The sequence below is a fragment of the Phytophthora infestans genome, genomic scaffold, assembly GCF_000142945.1.
Source record: "Phytophthora infestans T30-4 supercont1.2 genomic scaffold, whole genome shotgun sequence".
Classification (NCBI taxonomy): domain Eukaryota; phylum Oomycota; class Peronosporomycetes; order Peronosporales; family Peronosporaceae; genus Phytophthora; species Phytophthora infestans.
This window is the reverse complement of record NW_003303757.1, coordinates 1,845,703-1,863,378: the sequence shown is the minus strand read 5'-3', so window position 1 is coordinate 1,863,378 and position 17,676 is coordinate 1,845,703. Positions and strand designations below refer to the sequence as shown.

Sequence of the window (17,676 nt, the reverse complement as noted above, 5' to 3'; positions counted from 1 at the left end):
CGTCGGATAGCCCGGGTGCCGTAACACTTCTAGCTGAGCAGCCTCTGCGCTCGGTGACCTGTAAAAGCGCTCGCGCGCCGTCGTCCATCCTTTGGTGGAGGGCACAGGGTTGTGAACGAGCTCAGCCGAACCAAACTCGGCGGAGCCTCGGAAGTGATCTGACTTGGTTAGTCGGAACCGAGTGGAAGCGAGCCACTCGTCTGTCCCGGAAGGACCGGACCGCGAGGGGACCACCCTCTGCGCAGGCCATACAACCGCCGACCTAAATCGGTGATTCGTTGTGGTTTGTGTAAGGAATCCACATCTGACGGTATTTGCGTGTTCTACTACACCACAATGAGAACGAGACGTAACCGTCAGCGATGTTTTTTTAAGACTGGAGTCTAAATGAAACCGTGGCCGCTCTGCAGAAGTGTAAAAAACTTCGGAAGGTGCAGCGGGGCTGCCGTCGCTTTAGCGTCAGAGAAAGACGTTCGACTCAAAGAGTCACTAATACTAAGTTCCTTATTTAAAGGAACTTACAGTCCACGACTAGGGATCAAAGTTAATACCGTAACTTTTATGCTTCAAAACCAGAAGCGAATTAATTTCTATTATTGCAGCCAAGCCGCCTAGCGGTAAATGTATCTGTTTAACTTTCTAGCATAGTTAAACCTAATCAAATGCATGACGTGTGGCTTTCAGCCATCGCACTGAGAGACCTTGTTAACTCTCCAACTTATGTACTGAGAGTTTGTTAGCTCTCCGGGTACTCCGTACCCCTGTGTGTTCCACACCATGTAACCCCGCTCAGAAGGCCTTTGGAATGTGCGTTGGGGGTTGATTCTTACGGGCCGCGGTTGGCCTTGATGCGAGCGCGTCGATGCGTAGTGTATTGGTGCTGCATCGTTGCTTAAGATTCCGCTGACTGGAGGGCGATTAGTGCAATGACCTCTCCAAACGACGTCGGCGTGCTGATCTTTTCCATAACGGTGCATGTCTAGGCTCAAAGGTCGAATTGGAGGAAAACAAGTCAGTGCTTGGACTCTTCAAGCGCTACTTTGTAACGGGTTGAGGAATATTATGTGGTGCTTGGCAAAATAAAAAGTGACTATTGCTAACTAGAGCTTGGAGGACGTCTACACTATCTCGTATCCACAGTAGTTCTAGTCACTAAGTTCGTCTGTAAACTTACCGTAAGCTGTACAAATTATTTTGGTACCAAAGTGTTACGAGTCGATAAGCGTACAGTAACAATGTGTAGGATACGTCATATACCCTGAGTTAACATAATTTCCGAATGGATAACGCCGGGCCAGAGTTGAAACGAAAACTACATATTTTGAGCAGCGCGGTATTCGTTATTTGCTTGTACATGATTATGAAGATCGTGATGACTAGGATGGAGCTGGGTTGCTGAATCTTCGTAGTCGAGAACACGTGAGCGTAGTTAAAGGAAAGTGCTGTGAGTTGTATCTAGACCTATATCAAATGTGTATACGTGGTGGAGGGAATACTGCAGCACGTAATGCGTAAAGTGCATGGAGACGATGACGATTTTGCTGGCCGTAGACCGATATCAAGGCGTCGTTTTAGAGATTATTTTCTTATTGTGCTTTGCAACGACGAGATTAGATTTGCTGGATTTATAAGTAACAGGTGGTGGATTTACGATAATGCGAGTTCATAAAACCGTGGACCACGATGATTTACATTAAGCAATCATAATTGCACTTTTGAAATTGCAATTCTGGAACAGATGCTGCATTTCGTTCAACTGCGCCCGTAGCTGTACAATCTAGTTAAGAAGGGTCTACCAACGCAAACATAAGGCGTTGCTTGCTGGTGCGACCTCGTCGCCACATCGATGAATTATATATGCAGGTTGATTTAGACAAACATTCAGCTAAATATTAGGGCATGACTCTTTTTTCACACACATTTTTACGATCTGGCTGCCATTTTTAGCTCCTGGCAAAATAACTGCAAATCATAATATTTTAATACTTCAAAGTAACTTATTTTTAACGAAAATATGAAATCGTACTTAGTCAAAGTCATACGACATAGATAAAAATATTTTGATGTAGGGCTTCCTGTAGAAACAATATATTTACATTTTATTAAAATTATCATGGTCCCTGCCTAATTGCTTGGTGTGTTGAAGACCTGATTCGCATGCTGCCGCCCAGCGACGTATTCCCGGGGCTTTTCTTCGATGCCCTGCGTAATCGTCTTGCCGATATCGAGCCCGCGGTTGACAGCGCCACACCTGGTAACAACCCGCCAGACTACTCGTCTCCACTGACTGCTTCATCACAAACCGCATCGAATACGCTGCTGATGTCTCTTGGGGCTGCTGACCCAAGGGTTCACCGCTGCTTTGTACAAGAAATTTGACACAATGCGATTGATATTAGGCTGGCAATGCTGAGACGTAAGCGACTGGGTGTGAGAAGGACGCGAGAAGCAAAGCGAAGACGGAAGCAGCAGCTGGATGCTGTAGGGAAAGCTGAATGTGGTGCGGCGCTGCAGGACGTCTCCACAATCAACCACGAGTTCCAGTTATATTTAAAAGAGACCCACACCAAGGCAACAGCCAGGCTGCAGGTTGGATACAGCCTATTTGGATGGGTGTGATCTGTATTCAGACGTCTAACGGTGATCTGTGCACAGGCACTTAATTATGAGTGCATTGCAGAGATGAAGAAGGCGCTGATTCGCATGGAAAGTATATCTGCACACACCACGCAGGAGTCTGAAGTATGGTAAATTGCCAATATCCTATACTTTTCCATTTACGATGCTTTGCCATGGCAATCTGACACGACTGTCGTTTTTCTGGGTATGCCCTCGAGTATAGGCAGAAGACTTGCGTTGTCGCTACGAATGGCAATTCTTTTTGGCTCGGTTGCAGCAGGATTGCGCTGGAGATGTCGTTGTTTCACTGCTCGCCCCAGGCGACAAGAGTAGCAAATGCTCCAACTCAGCAAATCAGACAAGGGCCAGCAAGTTGTCAGTAAGGGCAGTTCTCTACAGGGTGCTTCGTGAGCAAGGCCCCGTGATGGGAAATGGAGAAGAGTTGACAATACGATCAGTCATATCTCTGCGCAGAGCAACTCCAGCTCACCGATCGTCCAAAACGAGCGGCAGATTCGCGCCTTCCCTACATTTCGGCAGGTCTGCATCTGAGATGTGGACAGAAGAGCTGGGAAAGTTGATGAGCCAGGCGAGTTCTTTTAAAACTCGACGAGTTAAATCTTCATCATCTGCCCGCCGAACACGTCGGCTTCCACCGTCTAGAGAAGCTGCAGCGTCCGAATCGAAGCCAGACTTTTCTACTTGTGATGGAATCTGCTCGGCATTTCGACAATTGAATTCTGGAGGTACGCTACAGTTTCCTGGTGCAGCGTGTGACGTTCCGCTGAGTTCCATTTATATTCAGTGGATGCTGCCAGCTCAGTCCCATTCTCCAGGTCGATTTTCTGATGATGTCACAACGAGAAAAGATTGGCTGCAACACGTCAGTGTTGCAGATTTTAATATTTACTTTGATATAGCCGAGTACGAGCAAAAAATCGCGGCGATTACGCAGAATTATGCTACCAGTGCTGTTTCGGATAATGAATCAGCGACGTGTCCAATAGACCAGACAGTGCTGGCATCGGCTCGGAGATCGCTTCGAGAGATTAGTGCGATCTTTGAGCGCACTCGTCAACGAAAGAAAGGTTATTGTGCGGATACAATCTTCGCCCATCGAAAAATGCAGTCTGGTGACGATACTTCAAGCGGACTAAACGATCCCAGTGTATTTGCTCGTGCGTCAGTACTCCAACTTGTGCAGACACATTATTATTCCCAGTGTTTTCTCGCGATGCTGCCGGGGGTAGATGCTGCCGTCCTGAGAAACCTGTACGATTTTTTCATGCATCGGCTCATCTTTCTATCGCCTTGTTCCTACCATCTTACCTGTTCCATTCTTCCTTTACAACAGTTATCCGAGTGCACTCTTTGGTGAAGGATGTCTTACATCCCTTTACGTCCCGGTGGTCTCTTGTCTTGGAAAAAGTAAAGAGCAGCAGGACGCAGCTATCGCGCCTCCATCGAAAGTCTCTATGCTCGCATTGAGTGATAGTGCAATCCATGAGCTTCTATTGGTTTATGCCGTTCGAGGAAGACATGCGCTGACGCATGCTTCGGATTCTAACCAGCAGTTGACAAGCTTGGCACTTTCGGATGCCGTGAATACATTAATACCATGCCGAAAATCGGGCTCGAACCAGCCGGCAGGTGCTCGATTCTGTGTTATCAAGAATCCTCGTGGATTCTGGAAGCAGAGCAACATCACAGGAAATCAAGAGGACTTGCTCCTGGATTTTCGAGACGCAGATTTTGTTTTCATCGAGGCAAGTATAGGCGTGCGGGGCTACTGTTACTCGAGGTACTAATCTTCATCCGTATTTGCTGTCAAACTAGTGTGCCATTTCTTCTACCTAGCTTGGGTCTTCACGACAGCTTAAAACAACACAAAACTTCAAGATCCAAGGATTGCAAGACATGCTTGGCCCGTGCTGCATGTGGCGCTCCTGTATCATCTCGCGAGAGTTCCAAGACAGTCAAAATGACAGCAACCTTTGCATGTGGCATACGTCTGTCCAGGTTTGCTCTCATGGCAGGTTTTGCTTAATTTCATCTATCTAACGGCTACTTCCTTTCATTAGCGCTATCTCGAAGCTGACGAATGGAGGCAATACACACCGAACGAATGCCGTGTGAAAGAAGAAAGGTTTATAGTGGAAACCGAGGCGCTTGTCGAAAGGACAAAGCGCGTGATTCTGGTATCTAGCTCCCTTTTAGAGGTACTCTACATGTAGTTGCAGCAATACTTTAGGTGCTCTATCATATGCACACTGACACTTTGTATATTTTACCAAGGAGCTGTCAACAAGACACTTGCCGCAATCTATCGAGGCATTCTACGAGCACGTCATCAATACCTCATCCAACCATGTGTATCAGACAGAGGTTTTGAGACAGACAAGGTTAGCTGGAATCGCGAATGGAATAACTTCTGTAAGTGATCTCGAGGAATCTCACCGAGAGCTACGGCGCTTGGTACATGTTTCCGAAGAAATACTGGATACCGAGAATTGTGCAACCAGAGAACTCAAGCAACTTCTTCAACTGAGTACGCCCTTGTTCTCTGAAGGCGATGCCGAGTATTACTGCAAAATATATAACTATACCTTGCATAAAGCGGTCTATCCTGGCGTCGCGGATTCCTACATTCAACATGACTTCTTTGACGTGGGAGAGGTAGGTACTCTTGCACTATATTGCATATTTTTTTTCCTTAATCGAACCTGACAACCTCAATCCTTGATATTAGCTTCAGAGTGATATCCGGACTCGCGATCTCGAGCTACGTCTGCGACTGGGCCGACAGAAACTGCAGATCCTGATGCGCCGACGAAAAGATGAAGAAATCCAAGTCGTGTCATCCACACCCTTGCCGGGTATGAACTTTCACGCAGCACCAAGGCAAGCAGGGTTGAACAACCCTGAGATCGGGCCATCAGTATACGACGTCATTCATGTTATGCGCAAGGGTCGTCAGTCATTGCTGCGGCAACAACGCCGCCACGGACACGAAAGTAGTCACGAATCCAAGCGATACGCTCAACTGTCTCGCAGCCTTGAGCGTTGGGCGTCCGACTTGGCTTTTCCGAGTGAGTCCTTACGAGGACAAGGTGATGCAGGCAACAAAGTATCGTACAAAAAGTGCAAACAGTAAGAGAGCCTTGCGAAAAGATCCAAAAGTGATACCGAAATTAACATGTAAAGCAAAATATACAAGCCACCCAACGGAGGTGGAGTCCTACTGCCAACTGAGTCGATCGAAGCTATTCAAGCCAGCGATCGCATACCAGCACCAGCAACGTTGCCTCCCGCCCAGCACTTCGATATTCATCATACCACTTGGTCATGCTCAAAATTTTATTATTTGATCAATACATCGGGATTATAAAATTGGGCTGTTAATTTCTAACAATTAAATTTTTCCAATTGTTTTGGAATTAATTTGAGCTTAGAAATCAACTCGAAAACGAAAAATACGTTTAATTGTGTGCCACACTTTGCAATATAGACCACAGGACGCCTTAAAACGCTTAACCGCTCTTTAAATAAAATACCCCACACCATGAAGCCCCTTTAAGAAAAATGGTGAATTATTAATTTTGGTCAAATCTGAGCTAATATTATTAGCTCATATTTGACGGCTGTGAAAATTAAATTTTGAATTAAATTATTAATCCAACATTTAATTTTCACAGCCGTGTTGCATGCCAACGACTTGTATCGAGATACGCTGAAGTAGCGGCAAGTGATTGGTCATTAAAATGAAATTGAAGGCATTTAATTTCTCCGTAGTTCGTTTGACTGACGCCTGCAGAGGCGACGCTGTCCCCGGGATCGACTCGGGGCTGCAGACCGTCGCTTAAAAAGGAGAGCAAGAACATGGCTCGACGCTGCTGCCCAAGTCAACGGAGAGAAGCCACAAACACCCGGCAGGGGCTGCCATTTTCAGCTATGCAAATGACGGTCCTAAGGGCATCTCCAGCGGTAAGTTTTAACGCTGAGTTTTATAGGGAAAAATAAGGGGCTTTAAGACGTCGGCTTTACATAAGACTTCGCATTTCACCACCTACTTGCAACGGCAAGTTTTATCACGAGTCCTACGCGAGGCGTTTCGACCAATCAGTAGCGATCGATCGCTGAGACAAGCATGGAAGGTCTCCCCGTGTGCCACGGCCTACTGGATGCTGCCACTGCAAGCGACTCTGACGACGAGTTCTACTGGCGCGCGCATCTGCTCCCAGCCCAGAAGAGAGCAAAGCACAAGCATGGAGGTTCCAGTGAGGGGAAGCGTGCGGACAGGGCGCGGGGTCGGGAGCAGTGGGGAGCGAAACTGGTAGCCGATTATTTGGCGGACAAACCCACCTACAATGCTGGTAAGCTCACAGCACTCTTGTGGAGCTCTCATCCGTCTGACAGGTTGTATAATCTATTGCAGATGAGTTTAGAAGGCGCTTCCGTATGCGCAAAAGTCTTTTTGAGACTATCGTTGCTGCCCTTGTTGCCGACGATAGCTGCAACTACTTCCAGCAGAAGCTGGATGCTACGGGCTTGCCTGGTTTTCTACCAGAACAAAAAGTGACGTGTGCGCTACGAATGCTAGCTTAAGCATGTGCAGACCAGTTAGATGAACTGATTCGCATGGCCGAATCGACTATGTTGGAGACAATGAAAATATTTTGCAGCAGCATCAGACGATTGTTTGGGCCGGAGTACTTACGTAAGCCGACACAGCACGACCTGGAGACATAGTTAGACGAGAACGCAGCACGTGGATTCCCTGGTATGATCGGCAGTCTGGACTGCATGCACTGGACATGGAAAAATTGCCCCATCGCATGGGCTGGTGCAAGGAAAAGGAGTCGACAATAATTCTCGAGGCCGTAGCGTCACTGTGGATTTGGCATGCGTTTTTTGGGACGCCTGGATCAAACAACGACTTGAACGTATTAGAGCGATCTCCACTTCTGGATGATCTAGTGAATAAAATTGGCCCACACGTTTCTTTTACAGTCAACGGGGCCACGTACAAGCAGCCATACTATCTCACAGACGGAATATTCATCCTGGGCGATTTTTCAGAAGAGTATCAGCGAACCAAGGACGCAAAAAAGTCGGCGCCTCGCTAAAAAACATGAAGCAGTTCGCAAGGACGTCGAACGTGCATTTGGCGTTCTGCAGCAACGCTTTCGGATCATAGCGGTACCATGCAAGCTGTGGAGCCCAACAGCAATCGGTGATGTAATAATGACATGTATTATTCTCCACAATATGATCGTCGAAGACGAACTGGGCGACAGCACGCTGAATAACAATTATCTGTGGAAGGACAAGTGGGTAAGTCCTGCCCACCCGGAGCAAACAGCAGAGTGTCCAGTCACCGACCTTGCCCAAGTATTGAAAATTACTGAAGATGATATTGTGCACTATGAGCTGCGTGGTGATTTGACTGAAAACATTTGGAAAAGCTTTGGCGACAATCAATAATTGCGATCCTGTCATGCCTAAAGTGTTCGCTACAGCAACGCTGACTCCAGTATTGCAGTACCAACCAGTTCCATCGTATTGCTGTCTGCTTCTGTAGAAGCCCCAGTGTCATTACCACCACTCGAGTTAGCGTTGGAGGAATCTGAACCAGCCGTGTTGGCAGCGAGGTAAGCAGCCAGAACGGTTTTGCGCTGCAGCGCAAAATACACCTTAGATTCCTCGCTGCCTGGGGACTGCATGAAAATGCTGTAGTGCAACTGCTGTTCGAGGATTGCAGCTTTTTTTCCGATGCAGCTACAAACCGCTCGTGAACATGATCAGGTACATCAGACCCTTGCTATTTTCCCGCCTTCGCTTTCTTCACCCCAATTGATCGGACCACCCCTGGGGCTTCCGCTGCGCTGCGTTTTGTGCCACCGCTAGATGTCAGCTGGCTTGTCCATTTTGGCGTGTCCTTCAAAGTCTCCCACGCGCTCAAAAACTCGAACTCCTTTTTGTGGCGATCAGCGTAGAGCTCCTTTGTGCTCTTCACGTACATGTCTTCGTTCCAACCCGAGCGCTCTCTGCTCTTCAACTTCGAGTACAGACCAGAAAACTTAGTCACCTCAGGCAGCAATTTCTTCCATCTGGCCACGATGGCGCTCTCAGAACGAGAGTCTGCTTCCACTGGTTTGTGTTCCAACCAATGCGTGTAAATTCAGCTGTAAAATGTGTTTTCTTCTGACTCGCGCCTCGCACTGGGTCCAGGGACGTCGCCAGCCACGACCTGCACAGCTGTACGGTCTCAGCGGCACTCCATTCAGCTCCCTTCCCCATGAGATCTTTGTACTGGTGTGTTGCGTGCCTTTGAAATGCTCGAATCTTCGCGCTCTTGTCGAAGTGTGTGAACCACACAATCCTATAGAACTGAAGTCTTAACTTGAGACCTCGAGGAAGACATTTGGGACCTGGTGAAGTTAAGACTCTCGTTAGGACCTGCCGCTGTGGACATAAGACTCGAGCTAAGTCTCAACTGCGCTACATTTGGCATAAAACCGCCTTTAAGACCTGCCGCTGGAGATGCCCTAATTGCAGGAGCTAAGATACGACTTTTTAGCTTTAAGGACAGAAATGATGGAAACATACTATTTTCTAGTTATTGATGTTGCCTCTTTGCTTTACGAAAAAGGGTTGATGGCAATTGGGTCGCAGCTCTGCTGCTTTAGAGGCTTGTATGCCTTCATTATTGATGCTAGGTTTGCCATATCAAGGTAGCGCTAGTCAAAGTTCTACTACAATAAAAATGTCAGCGTGTTTTTGCCAGTCTTGCGCTCTGATGTGGTAATTGTTGTTTCAGCCGTTTTGAGGCCTGAAGGCTAAAGGTATCCTTTGAGCTGATGCTAAATGGTCTTCAATTTACCTGTTTAAAGTCATCAGAAAACAAAAACACATTACCGATCTTATAACGAAGCCTTATCACGTAAAACTCTTGAAATTATGTTATTCTCAAGTGTCGGATGGAGTTAACTTTGCATTGTAAAGTACTGCAGGTTAGTATGAAGAGGCTACTATTGTGAATCGTAGGGATCTTAAAAATACAAGTGGCTTTCAAAACAGTTTTAATGACTTGAGAGTAGGAACTACCCAAATTGCAATTTTTTTCCACCAGCATCGACTTATGGATCCGAGCACCAACGCATTACTGGTACATGTAGGACTTCTTTATATAAGGTGAAGTGTATTGTGCTACTTGCCTGTTGGCATGATCTCTAATAGCATTCCTGGCTTACCTATAGCTAACCACGTCATGCCATGGATCAATTTCTGGTCTCATGGCACGGCACGCGTGGCAGTAGTAACCACCCTCAGGACCTGGTAGGATTTCTTGGTGCTGTGGGGCAGATTCTGGTTACGCTGGCATGTATTTTGCGATAGTGATGTTACGGGAGTAGGATAATGACCATTGTCGAATACATGTAACCACCAGTTTGTCAACTTCAACTTGTTGACCTGGAACTTTGATACACGCCAGCGAACCATTCGCTCGATGAAACAAAAATAAATACACCTTTTTCATGTTTTGTCTCTCACAGTAAATCGCTGTCACTTCATCTGCGGTCGCCAACCGCGGTGCATAGACTGCAGCGACCACACACCCAAGATCGACTAGTTTCAGCTACAGTACAGCTACACCTTCAGTTTGATGTCATGAGAAACTCATTTTGTCAAGCAGGATCCTTGTGAAGATCGATTATTCATGTAAAGGGAATGAAAAGATTCTAAAGCAATGAAATTTTAAACGAAAGGTTCAACATCTACTCGTCCCAGCCAAGCTGTCGCCTTCGCAGCCAATACCTTACGATGACGAAGAGCTCGAATGCAGTCAGCAATGGAGCTCATCCGATCGACCTAGCGCCCACCTCACTCCAGATAGCTCTCTGGGTCAGTCCCGACAGCGCTACAGCTGCAACCACCTTATTGCCACGGATAATTAATTTCTACGTGATACGGACAGAATGGGAACTTGCTACAGATCCGAGAGTGTCTAAAGACTGACGGTCAGGCGGCGCTAGAGACACGAGACGTGCGAGGTAATCGCGCACTGCATCTGGCGCTGAAGTTCGCTCATCGAAACTCAACAGCAATCGTCAAGTCTTTGTTGGTATAAGCCCCTCTGATCTCCGCAACGTCGATGCTGCACGAGGAGAATAGTACTGACTCGCTGGGTCCACTCGTAGGACGCTGGAGCAAGAGTTCGGTCTCGTGATACCGAAGGCTGGAAGGCCATTCACCATGCCTTGGTATCGGAAAACGAAGAGATTATGCGGCTTCTTATTCGCCGAGGTGAGTTGTAGCGCTTTTCAAGGGATATGGATGGCACTACAGTCTTCCAACAATTTGTTGTCTATTTGAAGAGAAAGAGCAAGCACCTGCACTTCTGCAGAAGAAGATTGACAGCATTTGTCCCCGCCTGGCTGAAGTGCCCGACTTTTATTGTGAGATGCACATCGATGTTTCCACGTGGGTTCCTGGTGTCTCTCGCTGGCTGCCATCGGACACGGTGAAGATCTGGAAAGCGGCCCAGGATATCCGCTTCGATGTAACCTTAGTGGGCTACGAGAACGGCAAGTGGAACCGAGGAGACTTGTCGTTTTTACTACTAGGTTCTGATGGGAAGTTCCTGTGTCTGGATAACGAGGCGGAGACGTGCACTAATCTGCTGAAGCTTGACACGGAGCTGACGGAGCTCGATCTCGACGAGATGGTGCACTTCTTGATGACCACGTCGATTGTTACGACCGATTTCGACGCATCCAATGTTGCCTTCGAGAAGAAATGCGCTTGGTTTTCTTCTACTCCGATGCTACAAGACATTGGCTGTTGGAAAGATACGCGGGTTGTTGACATGATCGGTGTGAAGGCATCGCTTCGCTACCGTAAGCCACACAACCCGAAGCATCCGCCTCCAAAATCGATCGACGAGCGAGTACGTAGAGGCAGCATTCTCAATTTGCCGCTTTCTGACTGTTTTTGAATTATGATTAGCAATCGACTGCGTGTAATGCAGTATCATTGTTGACCGAAGTGACTGCAGCTGCAGACCACTATACCGAGGTGGTGGTTGATCCCAAATCCAATCACGTTGTGTCGCTGGAGCTGGCGAAGGGCGAGGAGGTGGTGTGGAAGTTTTCAACTGAGAAGCGTGACATCATCTTTGGTGTTCGCTTTCTCCAAGAGAACAACGGGGATGAATGGGACGAAATCATTCCTCTCCAACGTACCCAGGCTCATTTAAAAGAGCAGAGCGGTTCATTCAAGACTGCCAGCATAGGCACGCTTGTTGTCACATGGGACAACTCATACTCCCTTATTCGGTAAGTTTTTCGCGACTTGTTTTTTTTCGCCTGCAGGGAGTTCCAATGGCTCGTTTGGAATGTAGACCGAAGAGGCTGAGGTTTGTAATAAGCCCCGTAGGAGAAAGAGACTCCCCTGAAATTGACGACTGGGACATGAAGACAAAAGTCAAAGAAGAGGAAATGACATTTGAAGACTGGTTTGGACTGTCTATTGAGAGTTTGCCCGTGTCGCTACGTGCTCTGCACCCTCGTCGCTGCATTATGGTGCACACTCAGCCATCATGCCACAAGATCACGAAGTTATTTCCTGCAACTGTCTACATGAGCGACCAATTTCCCCTCAGCGTAAATTTTGTCATTGTCAATTGTGTATTTGTCTTTGTTGACATACTGTCATTATCGTCTGTGATGCAGGTGTCAGAGTTCCTCCCCGTGATTGAGGTATTCTCGAAAACTACGAGAGCATTTGAGAGTGTGCAGGAGTTCTTCTCAGCGGTACGATGCTGAAGTTCGGTTTCACTACATAATGCTAACTTTGCCATCACGGTGCATACATGAAGGCTTTATCGGACGGGTTCCCAGTTCAGTTTTGCTTTCCCTTGGCACCCTCCGTATCAGCGACCTTCCGTTTTGATTGCTTGGAACAGCAAACTCCGGACCACGGTAAGTTCACAATTCCCACCACCTACTCCATGCATGCCGGAGACATGCTCTCGCCTCGAACACACCAAGTGATGCTGCAGCACGTGACGGCCACTTAAGCCGAGGCTTAGCGCTAAAATATCAAGCCATTGTCTTCACGGTCGCACAGTGCAGGGTATCAATATTAGTTTTTGGAAGTGTCTACGTTCCACGACAAAGTCGCGCCTTGCTTGAAAAAAACTCTAGAGTTTGAGTACTACCTACCTGGCACTTAGTAAGTAATGACATTATAATTAGCGTTGTTGGATGCACGTAGTTGGATGCACGATAGAATGTATTGATGCGCATCTTATGCATTGCATCAAACTATGGGTGTATCTCTTAAATAATATAAATTACGCTTGTAGTACCTATTAACCAACGAGCTGGCCCAGCTTTTAAATTTCATTTTTATGATTTAAAAAAATGACAGATATGACCGTCATCTCCATTAGGCCAATTTTGACAGGGACTGCATCAAATGCATCAAATGCATCTAGCTACTTACATCCCAGAGCTAATTATAGCTGTTTCATGGTGCAGTCACCAAGGAACCGGCGAAGAACGGGAGTTGTGCGTCCTCAAAGGGGGGGGGGTGATGGCATTCTTCAATTTGTACAAGCAATCCTTGGGGGTAAAACGAACAAATATCAATGAGAGTTTATGCAATGGGTGCCTTCCATAACATCATAAAAGGTTTCAATGACTAAGGTTTGGGTTGATTAAAGACCCCATGAAATGCAGTGAGAAGCATACTCAGAAAGAGCAAGGCAATGTCGGAAATGGCTTGGGGAGATTGTTGTATTTTCACTTTGCCGTCACTTCGCCTGGGTTCCTACCTCTAGGTACGTGCCTGGAGCACGCGGTTGGTGCGTGGCAAGCGTGCCCTGAGGGGTCATAAGTTGAAGTGGGTCGAATGGAGATATCTGATTGGCTGATCCCAAATGATTGGCATGGTTAAAGCCAGGGTCGGATTTGTGCATATCCAGTGCACATACAAAACGCAAGTGATTTACGTTGCCAACGCCTATGACGAGTATAGGCGCTGCCGACGAAATGTATGTTTTGTTTATGGATTTACATGTGATTAGGAGGACTACGGAGGAAAGTAGAAAGGAGCTAGCAAAGCAAGCCAGGAACAACTAACTCAATAAAACACACTTTCGGATTTCATTTCTTCTTAACCCTCGACTACTACAAGCCTCGAACGCATACTCTCAATTGGTTATGAGCCCAAGCTACGCCGACAACATCGACAAGCTCGTGGAAGACAGCTACTTCCACTGGTAGTTTGACATGCGGATGAAGCTTGCTCGTAAGGGTCTGCTCCCGCAGATCATCAAGCCCGAGGTAGACCAAGTGAGTGATCGCTCCATGGCAGAATGGAAGACCAACGATCTGAAGGCACTTGGTGTTATCGCTGGAGACGTGAGTCTCACGTACCAAGTTTACGTCCGTGGAGCACTGACTGCCGCTGATGCGTGGACGATGCTCAAGGAACACTTCAACAAGAAGACGCTCAAGAACCGGCTTCTCGTCAAGAAGTTGAACAACTTCAAGATGGAGCCTGGAACCAAGTTCGCTTCCCACGTCGATCAGTTCAAGGAGATCGTCCTCCAAATGGAGACGATCGGTGAGATTCTGGACGAGACTCGCCAGCTCGTGTTGCTCCTTGACAGTTTGACGGACGAGTACAAGATGATCAGTACTGTCCTCGAGAACACGCCCAACGTGACGTTGGCCTACGCGATCCAAGCACTCCCTGGTGTTCAAGCCTCGGATGAATCGTCATCGGCTCAAGAGAAAGCTTTCGCTACGAAGAAGAAAGATTTCGGTGGCAAGCAACGTTTCAAGGGAAAGTGCCTCTACTGCAAGAAGCAAGGGCCCCGAGAGCTCGAGTGCCGTAAAGAAGAAGGCCGACGAGGAATGAGGGCATGCGGCACGAGAGAAAGCGTCCGACTTCTCGTTCATGGCAACGAGTGCAATGACCAAGAGTGAATGGCTCGTCGACTCAGGTGCAAGCTCGCACATGACCAGCGTCCAAGACAAGTTCGTGTCCATGAAGGAGCTGAAGACGCCAGTCCGTATCACAATCGCGGATGGCACGAAGATCGACGCAGTTGCAAAGAGCACCGTCGGTATGAAGCTGATAGACGGGACGTCTGTCACGCTGTCGGATGTCCTGTACATCCCCTGAAGTTAGTCGAAGGAAGCCTCATCTCGGCGGCGAAGCTGGCCGAGAAAGACGTCACCGCGCAGTTCAGCAAAAACAAGTGTGTCTTTAGCTTTGGTGGTGCTACCGTCATGGAGGCGAAGCGCTGTGGAAACATCTACAAATTGAAGACAGTGGGGGGCGAGGTGTGTCATGTTGCAACGACTACTCGTAAGGAGTCATGGGCTGTTGTGCACGCCCGACTTGGCCACATCCCGTACAAGCGCTACGAGGAACTACTGACCATGGCAGAAGGAGTGCCTCGCGTCACGGGAGAAGTCCACGGGGACGACGTGTGCGCAGGCTGCTGCATGGGCAAGATGAAGGCTGACAACTACCCGAGACATCCGGAGAAGCTCGTCAAGAGTGCCGGTGTGCTTGACCTGGTGCGTACGGACGTAATGGGTCCGATGCAAACCACGACATCTGGTCGTTGTACGTACATCGTCACATTCATTGACGACTACTCACGCCACGTTACGCACTACTTCATGAAGGCCAAATCGGAAGTACTGTCGAAGCTCAAAACGTACAAGGCCGGAATAGAGAATGCAACCGGCAAAACAATCGAGCACTTGCGTTCGGACAACGGCGGTGAGTACACGCGCCGGGAGATTAAGGCCATCTCAACCGCAGCGGCAGCAAGCATGAGAAGACGGTGCCGTACATACCTCAGCAGAATGGACTGGCTGAGCGGATGAATCGGAGCCTCGTGGAGATGGCTCGCTGTATGCACTATCATGAGTGTGTCGACAGGAAGTGGTGGGCAAAGGCAGTTAGCACTGCGGCCTGAATCATCAATCGAATTCCCAACTCGGTCAATGTGAAGACACCCTTCGAGATTGTGAGTCATTCCAAACCACAACTCAAACACGTGAAGGTGGTCGGTGCAGCTGGATACGCTCACATCCCCGACGAGAAGCGCCCGCAAGCTGGATGCAAAAACGCTCAAGTGTCGGTTCATGGGTTATGAGGAAGGAGTGAAGGGGTACCGCGTCCTCAACATGGCAACAGGAAAGGTGCAAATCGTGCGCACCGTGAAATTTATTGAGACAACTGATCCTGCGCGCATCATGACTCACTTGGATACCGAAGACGACACAGACGCATTGGTGCCAAGCGTGGATCAGATGTCGCTGAATGACTCCACGCAAATCGTTTCCACCGATGTTGAAGTTGCTGACGTGATTCCACTTTAACGTGACGTGAGCATGGATACTGCAATGATGCCATACGACTCGACACATCCTATGATTACTCGCTCGCGTGTTCGGCACATTGACGAGACAACGGATCCTGAGGAGGCACGCACCAGGAAGAAGCAAGCCATCCATGCTCTATCGTCGAGTGGGACAAAGCGTCAGAAGATGACTCAAGAGCGACCGAGGCCAAGTGGTAACGAGCTCGCCATTGTTGAGAGTAGACAGCTGATGGCTACTACCGAGGATGTCCCGAAGACGTACGCAGAAGTGACTACTAGTGCGGACCAAGACAACTCGAAGAAAGCGATTGCAAGTGGACTTAAGTCGCTAACGGACAGCGGTACCTGGAAGTTAGTGCCAAGACCAACGCACCAGCGCCCGATCGGTTGCCGCTGGTGTTCGCGTTGAAGCGCAACGAGAGGGGACAAGTGATTCGACACAAGGCTCGTCTCGTGGCAAAGGGGTATTCACAACGACAGGGCATCGACTACGAAGAGACGTAAGCGCCTGTGGCTTACCTGAGCTCAATCAGGGCAGTGCTGGCCAAGTGGTGTACAGAAGGACTCGACATCGAGCCGTGCGACGTGGATACAGCGTTTCTGTACGGGAAGCTTGAAGAAGAGATCTACATGGAGTTGCCATAAGGTCTTCGGGAGCTACTGGCACTGGCAGAGACTCAAGGTGAAGATGATGTCGTCTGCATGCTACTGCAAAGTCTGTACGGACTCAAGCAGGCGTCTCGTGTCTGGAACGAGACCATCAACAACCATCTCAAGACCATGGGGTTTCAGGCTGCTGACGCTGACCCGTGCATCAACACGAGAGGTGCAGGTGATGACGAGTGCATCGTGTGTCTTTACGTGGACGACATGCTGATTGCGTCACGAGACAAGGCCATCATCGCGTCGGTAAAGGCTGGCATCGCCGAGAAGTTCAAGATCAAGGATCTAGGGCCCGCCCGTTTCATTCTCGGTATCGAGATCGACTACGACATCGAGTGGCAAGAAGCTTGGCATCTCACAACACGCATACACCGAGTCGATCATCAATACGTTCGGTCAAGAAAACGCGAAGTCAAGCCTGATGCACTAGACCCAAGTCTACACTTGACTAAGGAGGACGGACCCGGAGACCAATGAAGACAAGGCTAAGATGAAGTTGAAGCCCGTACCCGATCGCGCATTGGTAGCATCAGGTACCTGGCGTGTGGCACACGACCCTGACATCTCGGTTGCTGTTGCCAAGTTGAGTCGCTTCCTGGAGAACCCTGGTGAGAAGCACTGGGATGCTGGAATCAAGGTGGTGCGATGTATGTTGAAGACCAAGGACGTGGACAGCGTGTACGACGGATCGCAAGGAACAGAGCTCGTCGCCTACTCGGATGCAGACTGCGCAACCGCGACGGCAGACGCTCGGTAAGCGGGACAATGCTCATGATGTGCGGGCACCTGTGATTTGGCGCTCTACGTTTCAGAAGTCCGTCGCGCTAAGCTCGACTGAGGCTGAGTGCATGGCTCTGAGTGACTGCATCAAGGAAGTGGTGTGGATACGCCTACTGCTCAAGGACATTGGTGCTGAACAAGAGGGGGCTACGGTGATCTACGAGGACAACCAAGGTGCCATGGCGTTGGCGAAGAACGTC

The 17,676-nt window shown here is 48.6% G+C and overlaps 3 protein-coding genes across 3 annotated transcripts; all 3 read left to right on the top strand.

Annotated features, from left to right (window-relative positions):
- Positions 1 to 2,406: 2,406 nt before the first annotated feature.
- PITG_01489 (uncharacterized protein) lies at positions 2,407 to 3,171 on the top strand (the record flags this gene model as incomplete). Its single annotated transcript, XM_002908104.1, has 2 exons — positions 2,407 to 2,589; positions 3,094 to 3,171. The coding sequence occupies 2 exons, from the start codon at positions 2,407 to 2,409 to the stop codon at positions 3,169 to 3,171; spliced, it is 261 nt and encodes an 86-aa protein (XP_002908150.1).
- A 1,365-nt stretch (positions 3,172 to 4,536) lies between these two features.
- On the top strand, positions 4,537 to 5,733 carry PITG_01488 (uncharacterized protein; the record flags this gene model as incomplete). Its single annotated transcript, XM_002908103.1, has 7 exons — positions 4,537 to 4,638; positions 4,701 to 4,838; positions 4,915 to 5,004; positions 5,068 to 5,167; positions 5,237 to 5,295; positions 5,369 to 5,664; positions 5,724 to 5,733. 7 exons carry the CDS (start codon positions 4,537 to 4,539, stop codon positions 5,731 to 5,733), a joined length of 795 nt encoding a protein of 264 aa, XP_002908149.1.
- Positions 5,734 to 10,598: 4,865 nt separating this feature from the next.
- PITG_01487 (uncharacterized protein) lies at positions 10,599 to 12,446 on the top strand (the record flags this gene model as incomplete). Its single annotated transcript, XM_002908102.1, has 7 exons — positions 10,599 to 10,623; positions 10,665 to 10,744; positions 10,821 to 10,926; positions 10,998 to 11,569; positions 11,629 to 11,957; positions 12,023 to 12,284; positions 12,354 to 12,446. 7 exons carry the CDS (start codon positions 10,599 to 10,601, stop codon positions 12,444 to 12,446), a joined length of 1,467 nt encoding a protein of 488 aa, XP_002908148.1.
- Positions 12,447 to 17,676: the final 5,230 nt, after the last annotated feature.